Source organism: Simochromis diagramma, unplaced genomic scaffold, assembly GCF_900408965.1.
Source record: "Simochromis diagramma unplaced genomic scaffold, fSimDia1.1 OVJJ01000802.1, whole genome shotgun sequence".
Classification (NCBI taxonomy): domain Eukaryota; kingdom Metazoa; phylum Chordata; class Actinopteri; order Cichliformes; family Cichlidae; genus Simochromis; species Simochromis diagramma.
This window is the reverse complement of record NW_024387492.1, coordinates 10616306-10636824: the sequence shown is the minus strand read 5'-3', so window position 1 is coordinate 10636824 and position 20519 is coordinate 10616306. Positions and strand designations below refer to the sequence as shown.

The window sequence follows — 20519 nt, the reverse complement described above, 5'->3', positions numbered from 1 at the left end:
CTTGTTCAGGGTTGAGCTGAGCAGTTTTGTAATTGCTCAGAAAGCAAAAGGGAAATGCCATCACGTGCCCCACTTGAACTGTGAGCGTTGTTGGCAGATGCTTTGTGTGCATGTCCGTGTCTCCATCTTTGTGTTTAGAGTTTAACTTAGCAATTCGAATGAAAGAATTTATTTTTTCTTTACGTGTCGAAGTTCTCTGTTGTGTCTGCCTTTATTTAGTTTTTGATCTTGAGGAAAAAAAATCCACATTTCTCTGTCCTCTCAGCAGAAACAGTTGGCTCTTTCTGAAAATGTTTCTGGCGAGACTAATATATTGTTGGCTCTATATGTTGTGCATGTTTGCTAACTATGGCCAACTGCATTGGGTTGAGATGCAAGGAATATATATATCCACATGTAAAAGTAGCTTAGCCACATCAAGAAAAACTTAATGTTGTCCGAGGATATCAGGGACCTTTCGGAGCCGACAATATAACAGCTCATTTGACTGGAACCAAGCAATAACTCGCAATTTTAAAGAGGAGCTCGTATAAAAGTTTGTTACATCATGTCTGTTGGCTGTCTGCAGTCCCATATGACATCATGCCCTCGCATATATGCGAACCATACATCCATGCGCATTAATCAAACTGCTGCCGTGTTGTGCCGAGCATGAATCACTGTGAGTTGACTCGTTGGGTGTGGAAGGGGAAGTTCTGTAACGTGGCCTGGTGAGTGTGACTCATTTGATTGTGTTTTGGCTCTCCCTCAGAGAACATGCAGCTTTGGAGGCTTTGACCTGTCCAACCGTTCCCTCCATGTGGTCAACGCAGGCAATGAGGCCAATGTAAGTGGTAATAAAACAGAAGAGCACGAGCTAAACTCTCCTGCTACGCTTAATCGCGCTGATTTCCCTTTTGTTTTTGTGATCTCTCTTGGTCCTAGTCGTACCCTGTGCAATCTGTAACGTCTCATTCCCATCTCCTCTCATCTGTCTTTCCGTCTTTTTCTGCTCTCGCTTTTCTATCTTGTGATCACAGAGTAAAGAGCAGGAGGCAATATACAGAGAAGTGGTCAAATCCCCCACTACGTCTCGGATTTCACTGGGCAAGAAAGTCAAGTCAGTGAAAGAGACGATGAGGAAGCGCATGTCGAAGAAGTACAGCAGCTCTCCTTCTGAGCAGGTTTGACATAAATATAACATGGATGCAGACGTGGATGCAGTTTTTGAATGCTTCATTTGTCCCTATCTTGGCCTTATTTTTCCTAGTATTTAAAATAAGGCTTTAAAAAAAGAGTCCTATTGTGTACACATCTAAAGGATGTTTGCAGAGTAAGCTGCATATTCTGTCCATCAGCTGTGGCTGGGTTGGGAGTATTTATGTTGGTTACAAGATAAACAGAGAGCACTACGTCACATTCACATTTGGATTTCTCTCTCTGCTGTTCCCCTCCTGGACTAAGTGTCTTGGGTGGGGTGTTTGCTTCAAGTTGAGCTCAGGGAGTGATGCAAACCTCCCCCAGGCCAGCACTTAGGAGATGGAGAGTTAAAGTATGCGAGTCTAAAAGGATCGTCTCCTTTGCACTGACCTAATTTTTCTGGGCATCTACTCACTTTACCAGTGGCCTGTCCAGCTCCACAGTTTGATGTCACCTCATAGGACGTGTCATTAACATGCAGTCGGCCATCTGCTTGCCATGGTGGTCAAAGTGACCCAGATATCCTCACATGAGTCATGGAGATGCTGGTTGAGGAGGAGTGAAGAAAGATGAATTGCTATGTTACAGTTTGTCAGCTATTTGATAAACCACAGTGCCACCTAGTGGATTTATGAGACACGAACAGCAAATGTTGACCTGTCACTATATAAAAATATATATCACTGCTCCAAAGTTTACCTTCATTTCTCCAAAAGTTGATTCTGTTCATCTGGACGTAGCGTCTCCCACAAAACGCTACGTCCAGATGAACAGAATCAACTTTTGGAGATTTATTTACCTGGATGATTGAGCATACATCAATATGTTTACCTTCATTTAGAAATCCGTTTGATTTTCAAAGAAATTTTAATCATCTCATAAAGCCTGATGTTTGACCTGCACTAAGGTAAAGGAAGAACATAATAAACTTTATCAAGTAACACAGTGTGACACTTGGGAGCATGGGAGTGATGCCAGCTGAAAATGGGTCTTCGTACATGTGCTCTTAAAAATCATAAATGACTAAAGCGAAGAACGAGCGGTTAATATTTACATCTTTCTAATCTGTTTTCTTTCAAAAAGAAACAGCACTAAACATTTGACCGACTGTCAATAAAAAGACATGTTTTTATTGTTTTTAGACATTCAAAGCTTAGCTGAGAAGACTTGACCAATAATCAAAGGTTTTTCATCTAGTTGTTACTAATGTGTTCCTCATTTGCTATTCTCATTATGTTTAATGATTTGATTATGGTGTGAATAAATTAATGTGTTCATACTGTTTTTGTTTTTTTTCCTCACGCACGCAAATGTTTAACCCCTAATCCTGCTAGCTGGTAAAAAATTTGATTAATGGCTTAAACAAAAAATGCTGACATCCCCTGTCATACCCTCACCTGCATTTTAACCAAGCTATGATTGTCTCCCTTACGTAATTTCCTTTTTTTTTTTGTTGTTATACGTCCACCTGCTGTTTATCACATGCTTTCGTCTCTTGAATGCAAAATCATTTGTGCCTTTCTCTTCCTTCGTTACACATCTGGATCTCTCCTTTCCATTTGTCTTTTAGTCCAGTCCAGATGCAGCCCCTGGTTCTCCACAATCCCCTCTGCCTGACACAGACTCTCTCGAGAAACCGAAGCTTAAGGCCGGAGGTTCTGTGGAAAGCCTGCGCAGTTCACTCAGCGGACAGAGTTCAATGAGTAAGACTTCTTTTAAAAGAACGTTTATTCAGACAAGGGTTTGACTGTGCAAACAGCTGCTTTCATATTTTTCCTACCAGATTCTGAATAAAAACTGTATTTAGGTTCTTTCAAATCAACAAATAATAAGGACAATTTATGCATTTGCATAGATTTAAACAAAAAAAATAGTTGTTTTGAGGCAGCCACAACACTAGATGGTGCTTATAGCATTTGCTGCTGGCTGGTTCTTCTCTGCTTCAGTTATGATTTTTGTGGCATGATTATAACCAGACCTACCACCTGATCCTTGTGTTATGGCCTTGGAGTTTTCAATTTTTTTTTTTTTCTTTTAATCTCTTTAGCTATTTCATTTAATTACATTATTTGGAGTCTTCAACCTTGTGTTTTTTTGTGAAAAAAAAAAAAAATACACTGCATCACTTCAAGCTGTGGCTGAAATGAAGACTTGGCCAAGTTTCAGTGAGCCACAGAGCAGACACACAGGCCAGCATATGGTAATGATTAGACAGGAAGTCTTAGCTCTCGTATTCCCACACGTCGACATGATTTCAACACACTTCACTCAGAATCAGAGGGAATGTGCTGTTTTTCCCAATAGTTTGTAATACAAGTGATGAAAACCCAGTTTTAAAGTTTCAATCACTGTAAAAAGTAAAGCTACCTGTTACCTATTGTCATGGTTATTGATGTAGAGTGTAATGGAAGGCCTGCACTTTTATTTCGAGAAGTTTAGTAATGGATTTATAGGCAACTATTTTGTAGCTTTTAGCTATTTTGCCTCTCTATGCTCAGGTGGTCAGACGGTGAGCACCACCGACTCATCAACCAGTAACAGAGAAAGCGTGAAGTCGGAGGACGGCGATGACGAGGAGCCTCCTTATAGAGGACCATTCTGTGGCCGTGCCAGAGTCCATACAGACTTCACTCCTAGCCCCTACGATACGGACTCCCTCAAACTGAAGGTATTATTGGACACTGACAGTAGTGTGCAAAAGTTTTGAGCCACCCTTCATATCTCTGTTTTTCTACTGTGGAGCCAGATTTTCTTTTCATTTTTTACAGTGGTCTTGGGCAATAGTTCTCCAAACTGTCTGAAGGTGTTTCTTTGGACAGAATGAGCGGCTGTTTTTTTTTCACTCCTTTTGAGTTCAGTGTTAGTCTAGTTATTGTTGGTTGTTTTACAACTTAACACTGACTTATGGATCACCTGAGCATAAAAATGCTCCGAACTCAAGGCATGAACCAGTCTAACAGCCTGTCACAATAACCCATAATGTGTTCCCATTTCTGTAGCGGACTCTCAGTAATAATAACAAAATAATATTTTTACCCAAACAAGCTGATTCTCAAAGCGTTATTATCTTGGCATAACCCGGCATGGTGTGCAGTGTTCCCCTAAAAAAATTGGAGGAAATTCCTCAAGCGGAGGACACAAGAAATGGCAGAACTAAATAAAATATCTAGCGCAGATGAACAGTATCGGAAAGTCGTTTCTTTAAGAAATAGGAAAGAATCCAGCAAAGATCTGGCACTGCACATCTGTAAGGTGCGATGATTTGGGACTGCATTTTAGCCGGCGGTGCTTGGCATCATGTCTCAACTGATGGAATTATGCACGCAGAAAACTGCAGCCCTATTCTGACTTATCAGAAAAGCATCTGCTCTATTTTCAGCATGAGAATGAGCACAAACAAAACACACAATGGATGGGTGGCTCAAGACTTTTGCACAATACTGTATGCTGCCTTGTAACTCTGAAAGTTTTTCTACTATAATCTATTTACAGATGTAATAATAGGCTTTCAGCATATTCCTTGCCCTCACAGAGACATTGAATCCTCTATCAGCCAAAGCGGTTTGAAACCTCAGGGTCAAATTTAAAATGTCATGCTCAGCTAACTTATCTTTTCTCCAGCGTGGGGATGTGATTGACATCATCAGCAAGCCTCCAATGGGAACGTGGATGGGCCTGCTGAACAACAAAGTAGGCACCTTCAAGTTCATCTATGTGGATGTGCTGACTGAAGAAGAGGAGAAGCCCAAAAGGCCAGTTCGGAGGAGGAGGAAGGGCCGGCCACCCAAACCCACTTCAGTGGAGGAGCTACTGGATCGTATCGATCTCAAGGTACATTACCAGCCAGATTTTGCCATGTATTGAAAGTGAAGTGGCTTTAATGTAAAAAGTTTTGTTCGCTGGTTGCAATCAGTCGGCTGTCTTAACTGGATAATAAGCCCACCCATCTGGCACTTCGGTAAAAGCAAACAAATGCTTTGAAGCAAATGAAAATATTGTGTTAGGCAAATATCTCAAGCACATTTGCAGACAAGCGGAGATAAATATAGTATGTCTAATTACAGGCTGCACAGCTTTGGATGTTTGATTTGCCACTGACGCATAAACATTAACACCCACACTGTGACTGCCACACCCCGACAAATAGTTCGCATCTTTCATCAAAACCTACACATCACTGTGAGCGTGATATCATTTCCTCCCACCCGGGCAGCCAGCAGGCCTCACTTCCCCAAATAGAGAGAGAAGTTTTGTGTGTTGTCTCTTTCATCCCATTCCAATTTGGTGGCCAAGCCGCAGATTAAAGATTAATGCTACTAAGCTGTGAATCTGGCTCTTATAAGTGCATCAGAGTGCTCATGTCCTCCCAGATTTGTGCAGTGGGGAACGGATGTTATACATGATATACAACCACAGTGCATTCATTTTTTCAGGTGGTTTAAGTGGCAAAGAAAACGTGAGAAATAACTTCAAGCTCAACATTTTTCTTGATCTCTCCTTTTAGCCTGCCATGTCATCTTGAGCCCAGTAGCTAGAAACCTAAAAAGTGAAAGTTGGTTAGTGAATAAGGAAAAAAGACAAAATAATCCATTATCTTCAGATCATTTTTGGCTACCTCAGTGGCAGACAGTTTTATACTAGATGTAAATCAATTGTAGTGAATGCCTCAGTAATCTTTTATAGTTCCAGCCTTTCTCAGGTTTTCCTCCGTTGCAGTATCCATCCCAGCAGGATAAGCTATCTAAGCACTAAATATTCTAAAATTGAGCTGTCACAGGCCAAAGTTTGTGTTTTTGGAACTTCTAGGCCAACATTTGGTTACACTGGAAAATCAGATTTCAACAGGGCCTCTCTGTAACTGAAGTGTAAATCTCCTCACCCCTGTTGTTTTCCACCAGTGGACTCTGCCAAATAGTCTTCGGATGTGGAGCGTGTTTACATATTTCAGCTGGCACAAAAACACGAAAAAATTGGTGAATGAGAGGAGCCAGCTGCCTGTGTTTGTGTTAGTTGGTGGTCCTTTGTTTAGTCCCGCATCATCCAGCAGAAACGGGACAGACCAACCTAGTTCTCTGCCCTGGACTCCAGCGCTGTAATTGATGGTCTTGCTCATGACACACGGTCTCAATATTTGTCCAACAAAAACGTGTGGGTCGCACAGGCGTGGAACCGAGCGATATTCAAAGTGGAAGCGGTCGCTGTGTTGCTGTCAGTGGACTTTGCGCTCACACGGGGTGTATCCCAAAATAAAATCAAAAAAACTTTCATTGTGTAACTTCAGATAACACAGTGGTTTGAGTGACTTGCTTTAGTGTGTGTTTGTGTTGGTGGGTAATACATTGACATCTGAGGTTGAGAAGTATTTTGATGAAACTCTTTGAACCTTCACTTGTTCCCACGTGTGTTGGTTTCCTTTTCAAAATCTTGCTTGCCATTTTGGTCACAGCCAGCTGTGGCCATGTTCTCCACGATGGTGATGCTAGCTCGCTCGTTTTTTTTGTTTGTTTTTTTTGGCCTCATATATCTGTCACCATTGCAAATGTTGCGCTACATTAAAATGTGTCGACAGATTAGCAGCCATAACAGAATTAGCTGTGGCGTAATGTGATTACATGGCACCAAAAATATCAAAATAGCAGTTCAGATGTTGCCCTGCAGTTTAAAAATGGAGACAGGAAATTATGAGCAGATGAAAAGTATCTGTTGTACAGAAGTTCTTCTTTTTGTTTTTGTTTTTTTAACCTGGTGAATTTTATGCTTCTGCTCCTGGTCGTGTGACTCAGATCAGTGTATTTTTCTTTAGTCTGCTGCATTTATTTTATTTGGTCTTTAAACAGCCTCGAGCTTAGCTTGTTGCTTTCTCTTGAATAGGATTACATGCCCACTTTCTTGTTCAATGGCTACGAGGACCTGGACACGTTCAAGTTGCTGGAAGAAGAGGACTTGGATGAACTGAACATCAGCGATCCTCAGCACAGAGCTGTACTGCTCACTGCAGTGGAGCTGCTGCAGGAGTATGACAGTAAGTAGACCGTTTAGACTGTTTCCATGAGCTTATGTTTTTGATTGTGGTTTTTTTTTATACAAGGACATCTTCATGTAACCTCAAAATATTGTTGTGTGCCAGAGTTTTTAGGATAACAGTGAAGGAAACCTGACAAACTGAAATATAAATTTAGATTTATGCAGCAGCAGATTACAGGAGCCAAACAGGGAAAGGGAAATCTGAAGGAAGTGACTAAAAAGTGGTCCCTCGTTTATCGCGGGAGTTACGTTCTAAAAATAACCCGCGATAGGTGAAATCCGCGAAGTAGCCAATTATTATAGATGTTTTAAGGCTGTAAAACCCCTCACTACACACTTTATACAGTTTTCTCAGACAGACATGAACGTTTTCACACTTTTCTCTCTTGCTTAAACACTCTGAAAGTTCAAACCTTTGTAGAAAAATAAGTCCAGTATTATAGAATGAAACCAAAACATTTCGTTGACATTGTTGTTTGTTGGGGAGAAAACTTAAATACAACATACACTACAGCACTTCAGAGTCACACTGCTAGCGATCGAAGACTTATGTAAACTTGACAAGCTGAACGCATTCTGTACTGTACAGGAGACACGGCACGAGATTGATTGACAATGGTCTACAGCCAATCAGGACACAGAACACAATGCGCTGTTAAAAACAAAAAAGGCATTCAAAATTACACAAAATAAAATCAGCAAAACAGTGAAAGGTGTACTGCGTTATAGCGAGGGACCACTGTATGTATTATGTATGTATTATGAGGAAATAATACTTTTAAGTACAAGGAAATCATTTGCCTTTCTGTGACTTTCTGTGAGCAGGTAGCAGCGATCCAGAGCGCAGTGGAATGTCAGGTTCCCAGGAAAAGCTGCTGCTGGAGGGTCGGAGCATAGTGGGAGACTCCCCACGGGATTCTGGGTGCTACGAGAGCAATGAGAACCTGGAGAATGGTAACGCTTGCTTTACTTAGTTTATGCCACCATTACCCAAAGCCCACTGGGTATTAGGCTAACTAAGGCCTATTCTTGTTCTACTCTAGTCCTAGTACCACAGTGACTCCTTTGCCCTTTTCCTGTCTGGACCTTCACCTCTCTCCATCACTTGTATTGCACTGCATCTTAACACCCTGACCATGTCACTCCTTTGAATTAGCATCTTCCTAAAAGCTCATCTTTCCATCTGCCTTACCTTCCCCCAATCTTTACAAAGCCCTTATTCACTTCAGACACTTTTACTGTGCTTGCACTCTACTTTCTTCACCACTCTTTTCATCTTATAGGCATTCTTTATCATCAGTGCCAAAGTCCAGTTGTAACTGAGAAGGAGCCAAGCCCCAGACCACTAAGCCTAGTCCACCCCACAATACTGGGAACACAGAGGGGGACGCGCTCCCCAATGCACAAAACCGTTCTGAAGAGAACAAAATCACTGCCCACTCATGGACTCTGCTTCCCAACTGTCTCACCTGTGGGCGCAAGGCCTGTAGGTGGATACGAGGAAGACGATTGTGAGCTCAGAGAATATTTCTGTTGAGTGTTTCTAATCCAGATATAAACTTGCAGAGTAGTTTGCCAGTGCACGCTTGAGCTTTCTTGCAGTGCTGATTCTCTCAGCCGATTGAAATTTAAGCAAATTTAACGGTCAGATGTCAGATCACAGCTGGCAGCTCATCTTATCATCACCGATTCATTGTTTTATTTGTTTTGTTTATAGCGACCATATTGCACAGTCATATACAGTATGTGCCTAAAATGATGCGGATGAAAACATTTTCAAACTATAGTGCAGTTTTGTTGTTTTTCTTAGAGGTTTGGGGTCTTATTTTTCCAATCGATTGTGTACTTGTTGAGACTGGTCCCTGCAAAAGACTGTATTCTTCCTCCACACGTAGGACCATTTTAACAGCTCAAACACTCACCGATTACTGCTTTTTTTCTGTATCTGTATGGCCCCAGTGTAACTACTGGTTTCCCTTTTATGTACATATATGTTGTTAAGGCTGAAGAGCAAAGCAAAGCTTAAATCTCTACTCTTGCAGTCTGCAAGAGTAGAGATTTAAGCTGTGGAATAAAACCACTTCTCTGATTAAAAAAGGACTCTGGTGCTGCTTGTTTGATTTCTGTTTCGCCTTTTTTGTCTGTTTTTTCCTTTCATGCCTCTAAACGCTGTTCACAAACTAGATCCTTAACAATTAGTAAACACTCTGCATTTCTTCTTGTACTTTCAGGGCTCCACAGCTGTTCTCTCGGTACAAATCAGTAAGGAAAAAAGTAGTCATTTTGTATTATTAGTATTGTGTAATCTAATGCAATTACTATTATTAATTTAAGACTTAGACCTGATACTAGATTTTCATATTTTCTCATGCAACATGCAATACTGTGCTAAAGTTTTGAGCCACACGCTTGTTTTTTGTTTTAAATATTTTGCCAGGAAATAGATGCTGTGATTTATAGAAATATGTGCAAACATATGTGAAAATACAGTTTCTGCCTTATATAATTCTAAAAAGCTTTAAAGTGAATTTGATATGGCTGCTTTTATTCTTAAACACAGCCTGAACTCTCTTAGACAAGCTGTTCCTGTCATTATTGTCAGTCTTCAATAGTTCTCCAGCCTTCTTGAAGGACATTAAAAGCTCTTCTTTGGATGTTCCCTGCCTTTTGTTCCAGTCTTGTTAAGATGATCCCACACTGCTTCAGTAATGTCAAGGTCTAGGCTCTGGGGATGCCAATCCATGATTGATAGCGTTTCATTGGGTGTGTTTGCAATCACTGAAAAGCTGAAAAATGAAGCTGTTGCCTAAATCTGACAGTACTTTTAACCATTAATAGTTCCATCATTTTTGACAAGATCCCTGATGCATCTCTTAGTTCCTGTGTCAGGTCTTTGCTGGATATCTTAAGGACATGAGTTTCAGATGCTATTCATCTGCTGTACATATTCTTTTGGGCCTACCACTTCTCGTGTCCTCCACTTGTCCAGTTTCCTTATTTTTAAGGACACACTGCATTCAATGCTGAGATACGTTTGATTTCCTGCCTATCAAACTTTTATCTTTGAAGTTCCTGTTGAATCTGCAAAACATTTACACAGGCCCGTTTAAAATTGGTTCTTTCTCAGTTGTCAGTTATGTGTAGACACAACACTAGTTCATGCTTTGAGTCGGGTGCCTTTTTGTGCTCGGTTGACTCACTAAACTCAAAAAAAAATCTGAACCTGGTCAGGTATTGAAAAAAACAGTCAATGTCCAAAGAAAAAATATGCCCCAAAATCTGGAGAGCTATTGCTCAAGGCCATTTTTAAAAGCTATAAGAATGTCTGGCTCCTTCAGGGCAAAATATAAAAATAAAAGTGGTGGCTCAAGACTTTTGCAAAGTACCGTAATTAAAACAATTAAATCTGAATCTGGTAAATTTTGAGAAAAATGTGAATGAATACTTTTTAGGACTAAATAATAGTATCCGGCTGGTATTTTATGATTTTTTTTTTATATCAAAATAAACTTGGTAGTAGTTACTATTAGAGGGAATGGGAAAGGCTTCCATTTCTTTTAAAGGATGTTTCCAACGTAAAGAATAGATTCATTAATATGCTATTGTATATTAATGAGTATTTCTGAATATTTATTTATCTAGAGTATTGGCAAAGGGCAGCATGAATTTTTATAATGGAAGATAACTGAAAACCAACCAACAGATGTTATTTAAACTTTATAATTTTGGGGAAAATGTCACTGTAGAGCCCTGAATGTCTGCTCTTCTTTAACATTCTGATTCCTCTGTATAGATGCAGCAGATCTCCCTCCAATCATTAAATAACTCGGTTATTAAAATACTCCTTTAATGCATTAATTAATGCTGGCTAAAAATATTATTTATAATATGTAATTTGTGTGTGTATGTGTATCATGAGTGCACTCAGAACTTTTTTTAACTGTATTTTGTATTTTGTATACTGTATTTGTAACAAAACTTTTTGGGGGCATCAATGCAGTCCATTAAGGTATTTTCCCCCCAAAATGACTGAATGCCCAAACACATTTTCAGCTTATATTTCATTTATAATCTGAAAGATGCTAAATTAGTCACAGAACAGAGTTCAGCCATTTACCTGTTTCCCATCTGTGTGCCGCTGTCACAGCAAAGTATAGTATCCTGACTATAGAAGTAATTAAATGTAGAGATTGTAATTAAGAGTGATGCAACGGTATGTGCATAATTATGCAATTATGTATTTAAAAGTATAGCTTACCATCCTTTTTAACCTTCGTAGTCAGTCAACAAACTTTTCTGATACACATGAGAACTGTTGAAGCATTTCTTGGGATTTCATCTATTGAACTCCTTCCTGTCATTCCCCTGTTTTAAATCTTTGAGTTGCACTATATGGCTCTCATCCATTTCATTCATCCATTTTGCTCTGTAAACCAAAGGATATATGGTAAGTTACTTCATACTTTTGTTCCAAGGCTTTTGAAGTTCCCCGTTCAGGCAGCTTTCTTTGGGGTTATTTCTATAGTGCCAACAAAAGTTCATGAATCAGACCACTTATCTGAACATCTTTAGAAGCCCTGTCTGCTTTTGACTGGCTAACGTTGTAAGGATATGATGTTTATATCAGTTTTATTTATTTATTTAGTTTTACTTTGGAACATATTCAGACCCACAGGAAAGTGAGTATTGGTGTTAATTCATTTTTTTCCTCTAATAAATTTTTCTTCATTTTTGCAAAAAGTCATCACAGAGGACAGCAAATGTCTGTGGTGCAATAAATGGACAAATTGGAGTCCTGCAGTGTGCAAGCTGCTGAATTTTTACAGACATAAAAATGTAAAACAGTTGGGAGGAAAGGCAGCCAAGACAGTAAAGAACACTCATGCTGAGTCATGCACAGTATTTGCATGAATAGAGTATTTATATTAGCGCAAGTCTTTCCATGAGAAGTGGAAGAGCGAGAAACGTATTCACTGTAAAGAGGGAGAAACCTTGGAAACTATCTAGAGTTCAAAGCTAAGAGAGAATTTTTTTATTTTCCAGGTAAAAGCAGGAAAGCAACCAGTCATTTTTCAGCAGGACACCAGTCTCCAGATTACCCAACACTGCCCATGACTCTTTCTACAGAGGCTCTTCAGCAGAACAGCAAAAATCAGCGCACAAAGTTTCCAAAAAGTTTCTTCATCAAGCCCTCCCTTAAGGGCTTCAACCTGCTCGGGCTGCGAAAAGCCCAAAGACGGTCTCCAATCCCAGCCAGCCGCAGCTGCGAGGACCTTGATGGTCCCCCGCAGCCCACCGGACCCTGGAAGCGTTCCCACTCTCTGGGAGATCTGCAGAACTTTGAGCAGAAGAACGATCTCAGTGTGGCGCTTAAGCTTAGTAAGGAAATACCCAAATCAGGCAAAACTAGCCCCATCAAGCCCTGTAGAGACGCCGTTTCTCCAGCTCAAAATGGGACTCCAACGGTTAGTCCTAAAGGAAGGGCTGATAGGCCGCCAGTACCCTCACAGCTTCGCCTACGCTCTTCTTGTCCAACATCAATGTCCTCCAACCCTCCAGAGCTCCTTTCCAGCCCCACTCCAAGTCCTCCTGATTCTAGTGCTAGTGGGGAGAGGGTGATGCGGACTCACCCCAAAAAGCCTCCCATCCCTCCCCCTGTACCTGCAAAGAAATCTAGAGAGAGACTAGCCAATGGCCTTCGTCACCCCCCTCTCTCCCTTCCCTCCTCGCCATCCCCTACCGCCTCGCCTACCCACTCCCTCAATCGCTCTCAACCCAGCAGCCCTATAATCCGCAGCCCTGGCCTGAGTGCCCCTGCTCTGCCTCCCAAGACCCCAAGTACTCCAGCCAGTCCATGTGCCACCTCATCAGCCTCATCCATGGGCGAGGAATCCGGCACTCCACCAGCGGTGCAGCCTCCCTGGCTCTCGGATCTTGGAGGCAAGATGGCTGTTACCAGGAAACTTTCCCATACCAAGCTAGGTCCTGATCTTTTTACCCTCCTGGAGCAACGGCTGCAGAGTGAGGGCATTGATCTTACCGAGGAGCCCTACTCTGACAAGGTTAGTTAAGCATCATCTAAAACATGAAAAGTTACCTCATATTTTACATTACAAATTACATTTTACTTTCACTGGTGATAGATGAATTTATAACCAGTTCAGATACCATTAAAATGAAGGGTGACAGTTTAACATTGAATCATTAAAAAGCTTAAAACTGGTTTCCTTCAGTAACTGTTTGTTCTTGAAGCAGAAGTTTTTGTGCTGAAAAATAGATGTACACACACAGATAGGATATTTGGTTTTTAAAAAGAATCACATCCTTTTCAGTGCTCAAGAAAAATATTTGATTTATAAAAATCCAAACCACCTCCAGGCCATACTTTTCTGGCGTCAGGGTCTTTTGGTTCAGCATTGTAACATGCCTAACTTAACTCAGTCATAATTTTACTGAAGCTCTGATCCAAATAATTTTGTGTTCAGGGCAAAAACATGAGCAGCTTGCTTTTGGAACTTTGTTTAAAAATAGACACTAATAGAGTCTAGAGTCTGTGTGTTTCTCATTGTGTGCGCATGCCGTTTTATATCTAAAGGCATTTATTTGTGAGTGAGGGTGTGGGTGGGTGAGGGTGTGTGTGTGTGTGTGTGTGCGCGCGCAATAATAAATATGCTGGAGCTGAGAAGGAAAGACTGTGGCTTGAGTCTCACTATGATGCGGTTCAGACTGTTAAGTTTATGGGCTGAATCTTACTGAAGGCAGACGGGGTTATAAAACCTCCTGGCTCTTGCCAGACCCCAGGCTGGGCCCCTTGAACATGTTGGAGCCCCCAGCACTGGCAAGAAAACAACACATATGCAAACAGAGGCATGAAGTGATGAGGTGAGAAGTGGGGCCCTCGACCACAGCAGAGCTCTGCTGGATTCCTGTTAGTCATAAGTGGACTGGCAGAGACATGAGAGGCGCATTGTCTTACTAGCAACGTGTGCCAGTGCGCCTTGAGGCTTCACTCTGGCTGTCAGAAGTCAGTTAGGTAACTTAATGAATGATTTAGATTATGAGTGAATCAGTATCTACAGATTTCAGTGAAGGAAGGCGTTAGGGCATGGCTAGTAGAGATTGTAGGGGGGGAAAAGGAAGATGAAAGTCTTTTGCGATTTGATGGAGCAGCATAGCAAAGTTTTGAATGAAGGTAGGAAATAGGACAGGACCCAGGGGTTCATACATTCCTGGTGAAGGAGCAGATGGACACTTTTGGATGACACTGATGTTGGAAATGGGGAGGAGGTGATTTGCATGAATAGCTGTCTAAAAGGTCAAATGAAAGAATAGACGTTTCAAAGAACAGGAACGCATTTGCTTATTGATTTTAGAAGGCGTTTAATGATACTAGCTTTAAGTGGTTTCAAAGTGTTGTTCTCTCCTAGCCATATTCAATGTCTTTCTCACAACTTTCCTCCTTCAGCACGGCCGATGCGGCATCCCCCACCCGCTGGTACAGCGTTACTCCGAGGATCTGGAGCAGCCAGTCAAAGACGTGGCGTCTACCATAGACCAGCTCAGAGTCAAAGAGCTCCGTAAACAACACCGCATGGCTGTAAGGGAACAATAATTATCCTGAGTGTTTCGATAGAGTCCACTTTTGGGCAATTTTATGCATTTTAGTGTGAGATAAATGCTGTGAGGCTTTTCTGAAATGTAACAATGAAGCCTGGAAAATTGGTCAGTTCGAAGGACCAAAAGCCATTGTTGGGGTGAAGTGCAAATTACGGTTGTTTGGCTATCTAATGGTCCAGCTAAATGTGGAAATAATAAAGGGAATGGCTATGTAATTACTGTTATGAAACAACAGTAAAAGCACTAAAGATGTTAATAGAGCCTCATGAGTTGTTCAGAAACAGAGCTTTCGGGCCAAAGTTGCCTACAAAATGCACCATCATCCTGTGAAACTAATGATTTTTAAACCACTGTGTCACTCAGATCCCCTCTGGAGGTTTGACGGAGATGTGCCGAAAGCCTCCCACCTTAGGAAACATCAGCACAGTCTCCGATTGGCTCATCTCCATCGGCCTACCCATGTACTCCACAACTCTGGCAACAGCAGGGATTGACACGCTGAGCCGCGTGGCCTTGTTAACCGAGAGCAGTGCGTGGGAAGCTGGGGTGCGGGACGAACGTCACGTCCGCCGCCTGATCTGTGAGGCGCGATCGGTCCACGCACACAGAGAGGTTCAGTCGTAATCATGCTGGTGGAGTCGAGTCGCATCAACTCACTGATCCGCACCATCTCGTGGTCAGTAGGTGGCCTTGGGTAAATTGGCCCTCACGGCACTACAGCGTTTCTTCTCGCACATGTTAAAGACATATCCTACTCTCTGATTTTATTTTTTTTTTCCTTTCTCTTTTATCACGCTGTCTTTTTTCCAAATGTTTACGACATCGAGGAGTTCCTCCAAACAGCCAAGACAAGATATCAGATGCCTTTAAAAGAAAAAAGACAAAAAAGACTGTAGACTCACTGTGTGGGATGACTTCCATTCTGAAGACGTCTCCCAAAGTCTTAAAATAAAGACTTGGATCTGCCTTTAAGGAAGATAGCACACAGGGTTGTTTTTTTTTTTTTTTTAAGGGTGGATTTTTTTTAAAAAGAAAACCAAGAAAGACTATTTTCTGCATATTTCATAAGTGCTTCGTTTTTCATCGGTCGTGTGGCAGAGGCAACTTAATCTGAGGGTCATTTAAGGAAGTAGCTCAGCCAAAGCGACATAATTCGATGTTTGCTTCCCACTAATAGTTTCACGATGACGCGACACATTTAATATCTGGACTGTTAATCGACTAAATACACACACCAAACAATGGCTTCGAGGTGGCTTATTTTGTGTCATGCTTATATATTGTAGCATAGTGCACATCTTAATTTCAAAATGACTCGTGTTAAAATTTGTGTTTTGCATTTTGATCGTTGCGGGCTTACTTCGAGCCCACCCTGTCATTTTGTAGTTCTGTATTTTATACTTTACCCTTTCACAACAATATCCTGGATGGGCACTTTGCTCTTATATAACGTCTTAAAGAAAGCTCTGTTTTGCTGTAGAATTTACAATCACCTCTCGCTGAAATAATACATTCCCTGGTGTGTCAACGGACCTTTTAAGTTGCCTTACCATTATGATTGAGGAGCTACAAAGACTGAGACTGAACTGTGGCATATATCCTATACTATACATATTATACATGCATTCTCAACTAGATCATTTCACTGATATACATGGATGTGGAGCCCAGAACATGTTTCTAAGTGATTGAAGTGTTCATTCCAGTGAAGCCAGGCTAATACCACAACACCACAGGCTTGCCACAGGCATGACCATTGCATGCTGAACATCTCTGGACCATATTAAAACACACTGACTGTACGCGTTGCAGAGGGGTTATGGAACCGGGAAGCACGAAGACACAGCTGACGTCTGGGCTGTCAGGTCCCGAATTTACTGGACTGTCGACAATGGCTGCAGCGTTGAGGAATTTAAATCATAGCAGAACAATAAGCTGTGTGGGATGTATTTTCTTCTCTTCAAATCAATGCTAGTATGAGTTGTCAAACAGTTAAAAGGAATGGTCGATGCAAGCTGTCACATCAGGTGAAAAGCTGACCTCCGTGTTCAGAAAAACAAGTTTTAAAATTCAGGGAAATGCTGAGCGAGGTCGGCCTGAGGGGGGAGGGAATCTTGGGATCAAAAACACAACTGAAACTATCCAGAATCTCATTAGTCTTTCGTTTGCACACGCTAAATGAAACTGAACAAATAAATATTATTTCTCTCCCTCCCTTTTTATTTCTAACAGTTATAACTTTTGTAGCCAGAATCAAGCTGATGACTTACTTCATTTCATTAATCGAAATTCTGAACAACAGTTACTCCAAAATTTAGAGGTTATGTTTTGCAGTGGGCACTTGGCGGGCAGATGGATCGATGGATATACGATGCCTTTTTTTCCTCTCAATCAAAGTGGTGCTCTGGGCAAAGTGAGGAGAGGGGGTCGTTAGTAGAAGACCCGAAAAGTGTTTTGTAAAGATTGAAAATACTGACACTGTAAATGCACTTTAGATGGTCTAACTGTTTTATAGGCAAAAATTGGCTACATTTTGTTCACAGGTCCATTAATGGACAACTTATGTCAGGTAATGTAAAGAGTTTCAAAGGGGTTATGCTGGTATTTTAATGTAGTATTGAGTTCCCAATGCCAAGTTTAATTCAACTGAGTTCCAGTTACTCACTTCCAGTTTGTTTTGCAACCTAAATTCTTAATTACATATATGAAATGCTTAGCAGAAGTTGCACATTCTGTATATGTAATTGATATTTAAATAACTTATTTTTTGCTTTTTTTTTCATGTCATCTTGTAATTAGCTGTATTATATGAATAGCAATACCTTCCTGCGTAATGCATATTGCTTTAGCCAGTAAGGAGCGACAGTATGTATTGTAAAATATGTGTACAAATAATTTTATTTGGTTTTCATCTACCTAATGATTGTCCATACAGATTTGCCTGTGTATTGAAACAACAAAAGCAATGTCCATAACTATTTGTCATTCTGAAATATAATAAACTGTTTCTTGCAATGACTGTGGCCTGCTGATTGCAACTATACAGCTGTACCCACAAAGGCAAAGTAGTGGAAAGCTATGTGTAAGCTATACACTGGCTTTGGGCCTGTGTGCTGGACTGTTGAGATCTGTTTTAAATATATATTAAAACAATAACCTAAAAAAACCAAAGACCCAAGACTTGCACTGTACTGGGCACATTTTGTTTTTAGAGAACTTGCTTGTGCCACAGAAAACTAATAAAGAGGCAAGAGATGATCTGTTATCATGTTTGGAATTGGCAGATCTGAATAACCTCATGTAGATACTATAATGCCAAAGGCTCAGTTGGCAGAACTCTGTAAAGACAAGGAGCTTAGAAACAGTGTCTTTTGTCTGGCTCATAATGCCTCATTTCAAAAACTATACACACATCAGCTCATGACAACAAGATCCAAAGCAAATTTGTCCTGCAGGCTGGCTGTCTCTCTAGCCTTTGTTGCAGTGCAGCTGTTGACAGCGAAAGCGCACTGAGGTTTTCCAGTCTTATTCATGTTGAGGAGTCACAAATGAATAAAGAGCAGAGTGTAAACCCCGGTTTGGTTATGTGCCCCCCCCCCCCCTCGATGACTGCATGGGTCATTTGGGAGTCGATTTTACTTGCATGGCTTTTATCTCGGCTCATATCTATCTTTCTTCGGAGTGAAAACGCAGCTAAACAAGCATTTCCTTCAAGATGGATAAGATCAAAAATATGTGATGGCTGCAAAAGAAACCCTCCAACAAATAAGCAGCAACAGTTCAACAATCTCTTGTAGTTTTATAGTCTTATAGTTATACTTTATGCCTACCCGACTCAATGTCAGAAAGAACCACTGCTCATTGAAACTGACATATTTCAGGGGGAAAGGTTTACAGTGAACCTTGTCTGCTTTAGCTGATTTGCCATTGTTCTGAATCACTTCTCTTTCCAAGCTTTTGAATGGATGCTGTATAACTTCATCTTGCCACAGCCTATAATGAAAGCTCCCTAAGATCCTGAGGGATTCTTGATAGAACAATCCACCATACATGATACCTCATTGGCCATTTTATTAGGTACACATCTAACCATGCACTTATGCGTCAGCATATCAATGTATTTAGGTGTGCAGTATTCAGAAATTGCTGCTCTACTGGGATTTTTTTCACATAATCATCAATAGGTCCTAATAATAGAAAATATCCGGTGAGCAGAGTTCTCTGGGTAAAAATGTCTTGTTTAGGTCAGAGGAGGATAGCCAGACTGCTTTGGGTTGATAAGTAGAAACTGTTAAAGTGCAGAAGACCATCTCTGAACAGACAACATGTGTAAGACCAACTGAGTGTCATTTCTGTCAGCTAAGATCAAGAAATCCAGGCCACAATTCACACAAGTTCACCAAAAATTGGCTGAACTGATGATTCTTGATTTAAAGTAAACATAAAACCATGGCTCCGTCATGCCTTGTAGCAACAGTTCAGGCTGCTGCTGGTGGTGTAATGGTGTAGGGCAGGGGAACTCCAGGCCTCAAGGGCCAGTGTCCTGCAGGTGTTAGATGTGTCCTTGATCCAACACAGCTGGATTAAATGGCTAAATTACCTCCTCAACATGTCTTGAAATTCTTCAGAGACCTGGTAATAAACTAATGATTTGATTCAGGTGTGTTGACCCAGGGTGATATCTAAAACCTGCAGGACACCAGCCCCTTGAGGCCTGGAGTTCCCCACCCCTGGTGTAGGGAATACTTCCTTGGCACTCTTTGAGCCTTTTGGTACTATTTTAGCATTCTTTAAAAGCCACAGCCGACATGAGTATCATTACTCACCACAGCGTACCCATCTTCTGATGGCTGTTTCCAGCATGGTAACATGCTATTACACGAAGCTCAAATCATCTTAAACTGGTTTCTTGAACATGAGAATGAGTTCACTTCACTCTAATGGCCTCCACAGTCACGAGATCTAAATCCAGTAGATCACCTTTGGAATGTGGTGGAATGGAGGATTCACATGATGGATGTGTAGCTGGCATATCTGCAACTGTGCTATTCTAGGAGCTTGGAAAGAAAGCAGCTCGTCTTCTTTAAGTTTTTTGAAAGTTCAAGAAACTTCAAAAGGTCCAGTTCGCTTCTTTCCAAGCTCCTTAGACCTACCACGACCTGATGACTGAGAACTGACAGGAAGAAATCAGATGTGTGATTTCCTCAGGGCCGAGAGACCAAAATCTATGAGGTGTGTTTCGAACTTTGGAGGTGCAGTGTGTTTGCGTTTAATAATAAGTGACCAACGGTGTGACGGATCATTGGACTCATCAAAAGAGGAACCACAAAACAGGATGAAAATGCAATACTTTGATCCAGTGGTTCCCAAACTTTTTTTTGCTGGGCCCCCCTTTGTTTTGCAAGAAAAATATCCCCCCCCCGCGCGCGCGCACGCACGCACACATCCTCCAACCACACACACCCATATTTTGCTCCATTGCGGTTTTTTTCACACCTCAAACATTTAGTAAACAATTAAGCAAATACAAGTAATCTGCAGGTAGTAAACTACTAACTCTTTTACGATGCGTCCGCACGTACGCGGGTGATTTTGAAAACGCAGCTGTTTTGTCCACACGGCGTTTGGAATCACCGAAAACAGAGATTTTTTTTAAAACTCCTTTTTTGGGTTTATGTGTGGATGAGGAATACTGAGTT

The 20519-nt window shown here is 41.2% G+C and overlaps 1 protein-coding gene across 6 annotated transcripts in view; it reads left to right on the top strand.

The window, feature by feature from the left end:
• The window catches only part of sash1a (SAM and SH3 domain containing 1a), a 168260-nt gene extending 150422 nt beyond the window's left edge, over positions 1–17838 (top strand). For 5 of the 6 annotated variants that reach the window (XM_040017299.1, XM_040017300.1, XM_040017302.1 and 2 more), the window contains 10 exons: positions 752–826; positions 1020–1163; positions 2750–2882; positions 3678–3847; positions 4801–5010; positions 7051–7201; positions 8029–8157; positions 12247–13265; positions 14669–14800; positions 15184–17838. In XM_040017299.1, the coding sequence (XP_039873233.1) occupies positions 752–826; positions 1020–1163; positions 2750–2882; positions 3678–3847; positions 4801–5010; positions 7051–7201; positions 8029–8157; positions 12247–13265; positions 14669–14800; positions 15184–15444 (2424 nt within the window). In that variant the 3' untranslated portion in view covers positions 15445–17838. Of the gene's footprint in view, positions 1–751; positions 827–1019; positions 1164–2749; positions 2883–3677; positions 3848–4800; positions 5011–7050; positions 7202–8028; positions 8158–8486; positions 10440–12246; positions 13266–14668; positions 14801–15183 lie in introns of those variants that run through there. The other variant, XM_040017304.1, reaches the window with a different exon arrangement.
• Positions 17839–20519: the final 2681 nt, after the last annotated feature.